Source organism: Anabrus simplex, chromosome 11, assembly GCF_040414725.1.
Source record: "Anabrus simplex isolate iqAnaSimp1 chromosome 11, ASM4041472v1, whole genome shotgun sequence".
NCBI lineage: Eukaryota > Metazoa > Arthropoda > Insecta > Orthoptera > Tettigoniidae > Anabrus > Anabrus simplex.
Genome location: NC_090275.1, coordinates 30,925,188 through 30,936,894, shown reverse-complemented (window position 1 = coordinate 30,936,894; position 11,707 = coordinate 30,925,188). Strand labels below are relative to the sequence as shown.

The 11,707-nt window shown below is 38.8% G+C and overlaps 1 protein-coding gene across 1 annotated transcript; it reads left to right on the top strand.

Annotated features, from left to right (window-relative positions):
- Positions 1–350: 350 nt before the first annotated feature.
- Positions 351–10,452, top strand: LOC136883110 (keratin, type I cytoskeletal 9). The gene is made up of 2 exons (XM_068229747.1): positions 351–382; positions 9,309–10,452. Exons 1-2 carry the CDS (start codon positions 371–373, stop codon positions 10,200–10,202), a joined length of 906 nt encoding a protein of 301 aa, XP_068085848.1. The 5' UTR covers positions 351–370; the 3' UTR covers positions 10,203–10,452.
- Positions 10,453–11,707: the final 1,255 nt, after the last annotated feature.

Sequence of the window (11,707 nt, the reverse complement as noted above, 5' to 3'; positions counted from 1 at the left end):
CAAATTAACTACAGAAAATTACAGTATTAAAATATTAGTTCCTAAAAGTACGAAAAATATTATTCAGATGTGGGAAGTAGTTTAAAAATTAGCGAACACTTTAAAAAAACAAACAAAAAATTACAAAATGCAAAAGACATAATATCTTTCCATCGACGTATGACAAATTAAAAATCTAACGTTAATTATGGTTTCTAGCAATCGGGAAGAGACAGCTAGAGCTGAGTGCATGACTGTGAATACCAGATCTCATCTTGAAGATAGTCCACGAACCGTGAAGGAGAGAAAGGGGGTCTTGTGGACTGGTATAAATGAGCTCTGCAGTGTGCAATCTTCAGCGCAGTACACCATCTCCTGTCTTACGCACAACATGAAGCTTCTGGTGAGTTCGCCTTCACAAAAACTGCAAACTAACAAACATAAGGTTTCGAATTTTTAAACAACTTATAACAAATTTCTTTTGAAGTATATCAGTGAGAAGTCCACTAATTTCTAATAAAAATTTGAGTACTTTTGTGTATTATATATCTTTAAAAATATATCAGTAAGAAGTTCGCTAATCTATATATATATTTATTGAAGTCGATTTGTAGCGATCTAGGAAAGGGACATCTACCATTATAATTAATACTTTACAAATCGATAGTGACTGTCAGTAGGAGGGCGTCCACTACTGTCATCAATACTCCACAGATCGGCTTTGACTGGTAGTAGGAATGGTGTCCTTCTCCAGCTCATGTGTAAGTGGCATTAGTAAGGAGGGTCTACCATTGTAATGAATAATTCCCATCTCGATTTACTGGCGGAAGGGAAGGGAGCATGCAATTTTGTTCAAAACTTCCCTGCAAGGGCGTCCGCCATTATAAACAAATTTACCCATCTAAAATGTGACTGGAATTAGGCAAAGTGGCCTGCTATTATAATCGAAACTGACCAAATCGAGTGTGAATGGTAGTAAGCTGACTGGCATTAGGAAAAGGGGCCTAGCAGCAGGGCAAGTGCCTGCCATTATAATAAAAAATCCTCAACTGTAATGTATATGGAAGTAGGAAAGGGCACTTGTCATTGTAAGGAAAACTCTCCAGATCGATTGTGACCGCGCAGTAAGAAAGGGGGCCTGACGTTATAGTGAAAACTTCCCAACTTTATTGTGAATGACAATAGGCAAGTGAGCCTGACTTTATCTTCACAACTCCGCAACTCGCACTTTACCTTGGAAACAACACATGGGGATCTCCCCATGCTGTTTCTCTGGTAACGCTAAGATATATGCAATTTAAACAAATCTTATTCACTGCGTATACGGTAATAATTTACTTCGAAATTCGTATACAATGTAGAATACCGTAGCGAAGCCCGCGCACATTTGCTAGTTTTTAATAAAAACTTGAGTATTTTTGCGCATTCAATTTCTTTTAGAATATATCAGTAAAGAAGTTCAGTAATGTTTAATAAAATTTCGAGTACTTTTATGCATTAAATTTCTTTAAAAATATATCAGTAAGAAATTCACTAACTTTTAATAAAATACATAAGATTTTGAATACTTTTGTGAATTAAATTCTTTTACAGTTATATAAGTAAGAATTTCACTAATTTTTAATACAGTTTTGTGTACTTTAGTGTATTAAATTTATTTTAAAATACATCAGTAAGAATTTCACTAATAATTAATAAAATTTTTGAGTACTTTAGTGTACTAATTTTTTTAAAGATATATCAGTAAAAAATCACTAATTTTTAGAAACATTTTGAGTACTTTTGTGTGTTTATTACAGAAAAAGAAATAGTTTTAACATTCGATGTTTGAAATATCGAATGAAATTGAATTCACAATTTGAAACAATTTTTTGTTAGTTTTTTATTTTAAATCGGAAGTTAGTGGTTACGTAGATATGAAGAGGTTAGCACAGGATAGGATGGCAGGGAAGGTTGCATCAAACTTGCCAATGGAGTAATGACCCAAACATAAAACAAAATTTTAATAATACAACTTTAACTTGAGTATATATGAATAATTTTTAGTCTTCATGGATATGAATGTCAAGATCCAGATAAGACAAAAGGAGTCTATTGCTTATATAATAATTGGTTTTCAATGTATTTTGATGAAATATTTATTATCTACCATACTTCGGTTAATTTAAAAGTTTGCAAAGAATTGACGGAATGTATAAAATGTTGTGATTTGCAATGCTTTCCTAATAGAATGGATGCCCGCATAAATCGGTCTAACCATGGTTTCATTAGAACTGATGAGGGAATTTTGTTTCAATATATAAAATATATTGGTGGAATAGGATTATAATTATATCGTCTTGTTCTTATTATAGAAACTTTAATCTGTTTATTTTAAACATTTACTTTTACATTTTACAGTAGTATAATTTTTCATATCCTATCCTTCAATAGAAACCGTACACGTGAGTTCTTAGAGTGGTACTTCAAAGTTTCGTCACCTCATTCTTCTGATAACGGAAATAATGAAACATTTTGAATTTATGAAGTCTTTCTACTTACGAGTAGGCAACGGAATTAGAAATTCTGAGCGATAATATTGTTAGCACTACGTTTAGTTCGGTAGAATAATTTCAAAATTTGGACCATTGGGTAATGTCATGAATACAACTCTAAAATAGTTAGCAAAATATTAGATGATTTAAATCTTTTCGATTTAAAATTCTTCCCAAAGAGTGAAGTTTTTACGAAATGTGACCTCCAGCGATGATTTACAATGAGGACATCAATAACATATTTAAAATTTTTAATTTATTTTCATTAAATGTACAGCATGCAATGAAAGTCGCCATTATCTAATTTGAAGCATTCAGAAGCAGATGCTGACAAAAAAGTAAATTATGTCCAAAATTTGAATCTATTTTGTGACATAAAAAATTACTAACTGAAAAGAAACAGTAGGTCAGTGGCAGAGTGTCAGGTCTCCGGATACCAGGTTTGCGAGTTCAAACCCGTGAGGGGTAATCGGATTTTTGAAGAGCGGTAAAGAAGTCCTTTCGGCATTTCATGCCGTACGATCTTGGCCTGTAAAAGATCTGTGGTGACTCAATTGTTGTTCACCCGACAAAAGATTATCAAAGTTCACTCACTGATCATCCAACAGTGGTTTCTCTACCATCTGGTGGAGTAAAGTGGAACACCGAAACTGACACTCAAGCATCCTAAATGGAGCCATATTGAAATACTTGCCCACTGTGCCTGAGGCCATACTATAATAATAATAATAATAATAATAATAATAATAATAATAATAATAATAATAATAATAATAATAATAATAATAATAATAATAATAATAATCTCCATGGCTCAGGCAGCAGTGCGCCGGCCTATCAACTCTGGGCTCTATGATTCCAATCCCGGTCCCTCCATGTGAGATATGTGCTGGACAAAGCGCAGGCAGGACATGGTTTTCTCCGGGTACTCCGGTTTTCCCCTTTTTCCCCTTTCAACTGTCTCCAGTATCATTTCATTTCATCTGTCAGTCATTAATATTTGCCCCAGAGGAGTGCGACACGCCTCGGCAGCCGGCACAATTCTTATCCTCGCCGCTACATGGGGGCTTCATTCATTCCATTTCCGACCCGGTCGAATGGCTGGAAACAGGCTGTGGATTTTCATTATTATTATTATTATTATTATTATTATTATTATTATTATTATTATTATTATTATTATTATTATTATATTCTTTCTTCAAGTTTACGCAGGTGTGGACCACCTGGAGTAACTTCATGACTTTTTTCCTCTCCCCGCCTTCTTCGCTTTGCAGTATTTCTTCATTCTTTCCTCCGTCCATACAGATTTACTTTGATTCATCTCTTTCTCTTGGAAATTATTTATCGAAATGACGAAATATTCTCTTCAACAGCATTTGTCTATTCATCCGGACCAAATAGCCATTTTGTAGAGGTGTGAAAAACGGTTATTTTTGTGTAACTACTGCATCTGTCACTGCTACAATAAAGTAACTGTGGAAAGTAACAGTTAAAAATAATGTACAACGTTACTCACCTTTTATTGGTCACAGCCTGGTCACGGCTTCAAGCTTGGATCCTTACAGCTGTGTTGCGAAGTCCCATTCATTCATTCGCACATGCGCGCACGCATCACTACACTGGTGATAGTCGGTGCAGCAAAACACGCATTCCTATTTGCTATAAAGTTAACGAGAGGCAGACAACGGATGAAATGAGAAGACAACATAGCGTATTTTCTGAAATCTACAGGTGTGAGTTTCACAATGCCCCGATCAAGGATAGAAGACAAGAAAACATGATGATCTGTGCGAAACCTCGACACAAACCGGTACAAGAGGATCGATTCAGTAAAATGAAGTAATGTTATGTTATCTATAATATCAATATGGAAAGTTAGCAGACTAATTTATTTATGGTACAAGAAAAAATATACGGGTGAGACTTATTATAATGTAAGTAGCCCTGCGCGATTTCTGAGTCACCGATTACCCATTATCAGTTGAACATGTCATAACAGTTTACACTTTAGTTACCAGATGGCAGCAGCAACTTAAACAAATGCACTATAGCATGTTTGACTTAAAGGAACCTCCTACGAAAGCGTACCGAGCTCGATAGCTGCAGTCGCTTAAGTGCGGCCAGTATCCAGTATTCGAGAGATAGTAGGTTCGAACCCCACTGTCTGCAGCTCTGAAAATGGTTTTCCGTGGTTTCCCCATTTTCACACCAGGCAAATTCTGGGGCTGTACCTTAATTAAGGCCACGGCCGCTTCCTTCCCACTCATAGCCCCTTCCTGTCCCATCGTCGCCGTAAAACCTATCTGTGTCGGTGCGACGTAAAACAACTAGCCTACGAAAGCGAAAAAGTATTATCTTTCTAATTGTTGTTGTTATTGGTTCCATTTCACTGTATACTTCTTTACTGGATTTCGGTCCAACCAACCCGTCAACCCATCTGTTGCCCAAGATCTTCCGTAGTAGCCTGCGTTCTCTTTTAAGTAGTTGATTGACTTGTTCTTTTCGATTCATGCACAGGGTCTCCGAAGTATATAAGCCTTCTGGTCTAACAGTAATAATAATAATAATAATAATAATAATAATAATAATAATAATAATAATAATAATAATAATAATCATAATAACGTATTTTATTGAAACCACATTTGTCTAGTTCTTGGTATATTTCTATTACCCCTGTAACTTGTGTTATCTTCTCTCCTGATGAGATTTGTTTACTTTTCTGGTTCCATCATTCTGATGTCTTCAGAAAACCATTCATCGCATCTCCATTTTATTTAATTTTGTTGCGTCGCCAAAAATCTTCGATGTGTTGGTGTGACGTTTAAACACTAGGAAAAAAAAAAGATCGGCTCCTGTATTCAAGAGCCCCTTTCTGGCTATTTTTGCCATCATCATCATCATCATCATCATCACAGATATCGTTTTCCAACGTCTATTATGATATTTCTTACGCTATTGCAGCATGAATGTTACAGATCCTTGCTAGTTTGCGTTATTGTGTAAGAGCACTGATGTATTATTTATTATTGCATTAAATATCGAGTAATAGGGTGAGGTACGGTAGTTACAATTTGTCCACCACCTAGAGTCACTGAGTTGTGTGAAAGACGGTCCAGCATTCAATTATTCAGTTGAACAGTTTTCATTCCTCGCCCAGAAGGGATGAGGCGGGCCACCTAAGGGGTTACACCCTTTCTCTTGCCAGAAGATCCGGAAGTTCTGTGGTTTAACTACGAATACCGTTTGTAAAATGGCAGACAGGGCTCAGCTGGGAACTCAAGACACTTGAGTCACAGTCCCTCACGAGGGGTGTCATTTCAGTCCGTAACAAGCTGTTCAGCTCCGAACTTCACTGTAGAATGCCGAGTTTGTTGTCTTACTCTCTGCTTCAACATCAAAGTGGATATAATAGGATAGATATGAATAATACATTTCGGCGCCAAGCCAGATGTCCCTTGTAGTTTCAGTCCGCAATCAGAGATAGCGCCATAATGCGCATTGTATGTAATGCCTTACTATTATTATCAAGAGATAGCGCAGAGATTTACGTTGAAATGAATGATTGACACATTAACACAAAGCTGATATTATGACAAATAATACAACCCTTCAAAAGCAAGACAGGAGAGCACAGCACACGCAAGATATGGGTATAATATCGGTATCCAAATACCACATAAAAATAAAAGTTAAGTGCACTGGGACAGGAAATATATAGAAATACATTATTAGAACCATTCAGCGTCCAGCCCCTGAGGTTTTCAGGATTTCAGGAAGACTGGCGAAGATATATTTTAAATAAACAAGCACAAGGAACACAGATTAACAGCACAGGCACTTTGACACTTGGAATTCAAACAACACAAATAGGATCATGGGAACTATCGCTTAAAGTCGATATGAGTGAGATCCGAACAAGATTCATCGACTGGGTAAAGTCGGATTCAATGGAATCTAGCAATAATAGCCTATCTCTACAATACTTGACCTTATATGACTAATTCTTTGTCAGAAGGGCACACTGATTGAGATTAGACTTTGAAATACTTCGCCTCGAGTCAAAAAGCCTCTAATTATTAAAATACCTCATTTTATGCCCACTTACCTGCCATTTACGGAACCTACCTATATTCATCTACGACTATCCTCACACTGTAAATGACCATCAACGCGATCTAAAACAAGTGACTGTAACTACGTGAAGCTAGCTACAGATTGGAACCGAAAGCCCTATTAGAGTTTCACCGGGGTGCTCAACACTCTGGTGTATCCCTCTCTCCTCTTCTTCCTGCTAGACTAGCTCACGCCACGAGAATTTTTGTGCCACTGTATTCCAGCCTAGCTCTAAAGGTTTCGACCATCCGTTTATTCGATACCAAGTAGATTAGAGGAATAAATTCTATGCCCAGCCACCTGTGACTCCAATACTTAACCTCGTATTCATTTCCACTGTAAGATAGGTGAACTTCAAAGTCATCCGCCTCTCCAAATGTGGATGTATCATTTCTAAACTTCTCGACTTGTAAGTCATGCCCTTAGGGCGAGCACAATGCATTCCTTTAATCCAGGAGTACTGCATGTACGCTTGATTGCCCTGTTAGACTCGTTTCCTGATAATGTGTTGGGGAAGGGGTAAGATAAAATTATATGGCTTGTTTTTACGGCCGGATGTCCTTTCTGACGCAAACCTCAGTTGAGGAGATAATGAAGGTGACCTATGAATCTAGTCCTTCTGCTTTCTAACCTTTTTAACAGCTGGTACTTTTTATTCAAACATTCAGCACTTCTTCATTGCTTACCCTACTGGTACAATAATAATAATTATTATTCTTATTCTTACTGATACAGAGTATTTTAGCCAGCACCACATTTCAAAGGCCTGGATTTTCTTTTTATCCCTATCCATGAGAGTGCAGGTTTCTGACCCATACAGTCCAACACTCCATACATTTCTTTTTATATATTTCTTGCGAACATCTATGCTAGATGCCTTAGATGTCAGCAATGATGTATTCTTACAGAAGGCTTCCTTGGCTTGTGCTATTCTGCATGTTGTCTCCTTTTCACTCCTTCTTCTTCTTTCCTTCTTTATCTCAGTCTTTTCCTACGTCACGTAGGGTCAGCGTTGCCTTATTGGATTCTTCTCTTCCATAAATGTCTATCCAGTGCTTCTTCCCTTTTCCAACCATCTATATATTAAACAAGTTTACTAAAAACAGCTTTGGAAAATCCGTCCGTTTGTTCTACTGGACCAATTTGCTTCAGATTTATTTTATTCACTCCGTAATTACCTGCCGGTAAAACATGTTCAGCCAATTTTGAGCAATCATAATATCAAATCATTAAATGATCACTCCAGTAATTGCAGGCGAAGGCTTACCGGGTTGCTAAGCGACTAAAACTTTCATTAATATTCTGATCTAATTATCTGATTTTCATCCTTAGTTTAATGGCATTGCATGCACCCATGTTTGATTATTACCTGTCAAGCCAGAGAGTATACACTTCGTCTAATCATGGAAGAATATTATTCTGTGCTATACACTCTTTGATTCTATGACCTTCTCCAGCTTCTAAATGTACTCAACAGATGGCAGACTTTTCCTAATAACTTGCATGCTGCTAATAGAAAACATCGACGTATGCACAAATGGGGTGGTGCCAAGTCAACTTGCCTTCTGTATAACCATTACCAGTAATAAAGTGCAGGGACAAATCCTTCAAAATGTTGGTGTCTACTTACCCAAACCAGTATTCAGTCACGGTCAATTGTATGTTGCACTGTATGGAAAGAAGTGTTATAAAAATCCTCTGCTACCTTGTATTTCCATCTCCGTTTTGGTGTTCCTCTCCTCCTTGACACTTCAATTTGCATTTTCCCCACGCAGTTCTCCCCCTCTTCTCTGCACATGCCCATACCACCTTAGCCTACTTTCTTGAACCTTCTTTGCTATTGTTCAGACTTTCTCTGTTCCTCTGATGTAATCATTCAATATTTTGCCCTTTATTGTAACTTCACTCATCCACCTTGACATTCTCATTTTGGCCACTTCCATTTTCCTTTCTTGGGCTTTTGTGGTCTGCCAAGTTTCTGCACTGTAGAGCTTTCCTTTCACCCTGCAGCTGAACTAATCACACAGTACTCCACTCAAATTTTTCCAGTTCATCCATCCAATATTTCGCTCCTTCTATCAGATGAAATTAAGCTGCCAAGGTAAGCAAAAACTTTCTTTTATTTTTGTTTGAGCCCCTTGGTACTTTACTTTTACGAATCCATGCAAAATATTGACTCCGTACTTTACTTGAGACCTCATTCATTTTTGGTCTTAATTCACTCCTTTCTTGAGTCTTATTTCCTCACGCATGTGTTTTCTAGAGGATTATTAGTCTTTCATTTGGACATCTTTATGAAGAACCACGACCACGGGAATGATGGGTACGGACTCGAACCACAAGTGACACAATCCCACTACCTTCTGTTGGGGGAATATCTTTCCAGCGCGCAGTTTAATATAAAATGTTCCCCGTTACCTTATTCAAGAATTCATTTAAATTGTTTGACAATATTGCTAAAATCGTGCAAATGAATATTTAAATGAGTACATTAAACGATGTAAAGGTTTCAACTTGTTTATCACCACGAACATAACTCTTGTGTCTGTACATAGTTCACCCTACCATGTGTTTTCATCAACACTGTGGCCAGCCTTGTGTTTACGAGTGTTCTGCAGTTTAAAGGTTTGTTGTTTCAATCTCACAATTAATTGTTGTTATTGTTCCTTCCTTCAGGTGGTGTTAGTCATAGTGGGGGCGGTGCTCTGTGGAGCAGAGGAGGAGAAGAAGAAAGCGGAGGCAACCGAAGAGAAGAAAGTAGAACAGGCTGCCGAAGGTGAGAAAGACTCCAAGACAGAGAAACGAGGCATTCATGGGCTGGGATATGGAGGATTCGGAGGAGGTCATGGACTAGACTTTGGAGGAAGTTTCGGAGGTGGACATGGATACGGAGGAGGTCTTAGTCTTGGCGGTGGACACGGAGGCTTTGGCGGAGGAGATTTTGGAGGAAGTTTCGGCGGTGGTTATGGAGGAGATGCCCAAATTAAGAGTGTCACCATCACCAAGGAAGTCAAGGTCCCTGTTCCTCATCCTTACCCTGTACCTGTCGAGAAAAATATCCCCGTTCCTGTCAAGGTTCCAGTACCAGTCCACGTAGACAAGCCATACCCTGTACATGTACCCAAACCATACCCAGTCCCCGTGGAGAAGCCTGTACCTTACCCAGTCGAGAAGAAAGTACCTTACCCTGTCAAGGTCCCAGTGAAAGTGCCTGTACCAGCACCATACCCTGTTCATGTGCCCAAGCCATACCCAGTCGCTGTCCATAAGCCAGTAGCAGTACCAGTACCACATCCAGTGATCGTCAAGAAGCCAGTACCTGTTTTCGTCAAGGGACACGACTTCGGAGGAGATCTAGGAGGCTATGGAGGATCTTACGGTAGCGGATTTGGCGGCGGCCATGGAGGACTCAGCCTTGGAGGTCACGGAGGATTTGGAAGTGGCCTGAGTCTGGGAGGTCATGGAGGCAGTCTGGGTGGTTCCTATGGAGGTTCCTATGGAGGTTCCTATGGAGGTTCCTATGGAGGCCATGGCGGAAGTTTGAGTCTTGGAGGAAGTTTCCATCATTAACTTATCATCAATCATTTCACCACCAGGAGATGCGCTAACGCCCGCCCCCCATGTTTCAGTGGGTGGAGTGTGTGACGCCCCTGCAAGCAGTCCTACCATCCCCTGGTACGGAGGCCTTGAAAGGGGCTAAATACAGCCACTTACAATAAATTCTTCAATTCATCTTCATTCTACTGGCACACCTGTCTTTTTCGCACACTCGCTAAATAATGTATCGATTCTTATTTTAAAATAAATAAAAGCAATCAGTCCAACATATATGTACTATTTAAATTTCACCCTCACTGTTGTCCAATAAATCGAAATAAAACCTATCCTTATTAGAATCGCATTGCTCCGAATTTTAACTCTCCCGTGCACGATTTTTCATTTCGAACATAAAAAGAAAATCTCAACGTTTTATTCATTGAAAGCTTAAGGCGAGTCGTGAAAAATACAATTTTGAATTTTAACCTTAAATTTTAACCTTCTTCCTGTTGCCAATCCCGTTATCAGCTTTTACCTAACCCTGTTCTTAAAGCTCTAAATGTCGGATTTAAATGGTATTCAGGTATCTCACATCTTGAAGTGTGTCTTTCTCGGTCTTTCTCTTCCTTTCTTTCCTAGTATTTTCCCCTCAAACTAGGAAGTCATTATGTCTCAGGATATGAAACTTCCTTCTTTCCACATCCTTTATCAGTCTCCGTTGCTTATTGACTTCCATTAGAACAACTGGATTCATATTTTTTTAGACCAGCATGTCCTATATACATTATGAACTTTCTGTTTTTGGACGTACCTCCTGTCTAGTAACCTTGCTGCATAGTAGACCACTTCTGAGATGCGATAGATTAAGTTATAACGCTGGATCGTCTATATTAGTCGTTATACAGCGAGCTTTTCTCATCGGTTGGCAGGCAGATGCGCCCAGCTTCTCTGCCTCCCGTTGACTCATCACTGCCCGCTTCGTGACGTAGCAACAAGGACAACACTTCGCACGTTTTCGTAGCCCGCCATGCAGAGTTCTTCGAAACCCCGGCTTCTTGTCAAAGTCGTCCTAGGGATGTTACAGCAGTATGTTCTAATCTTTCTGTGATTCCATTTATTTCTTCTTCGTTAAGTAAACGTTTTTTAACACTTCGCTTCTTATCGAGTAAAGAACCAGTTCCTCTGAATTTGTTTACAAGTTTATGCACGGTTTCTCTATGTGGAGGGCGTACACCTGGAAATTGTGTTGCAAATCACCTTATGACTTCCCTGCAAGACTTTGTTTCCACATAATTATCGTACATAAATACCCTTTCCTCTACCGTGTACACAATTGGAGGCATTATGAGAATTATACACCGAAGTAATACTTCACAACTCGAGAACAGTTGGCGCGACAAATCAACACTCAATACACATTCTAATCACGGACCTGAACTGCGAAGTGCGGTCATTCATGTGCTGTCGCTGCGCTGCATTATGGGAAGTGGTGAGTCACCGGCTAAGCAATCAGAGAAACTCACTGTACAAGGAAGAGG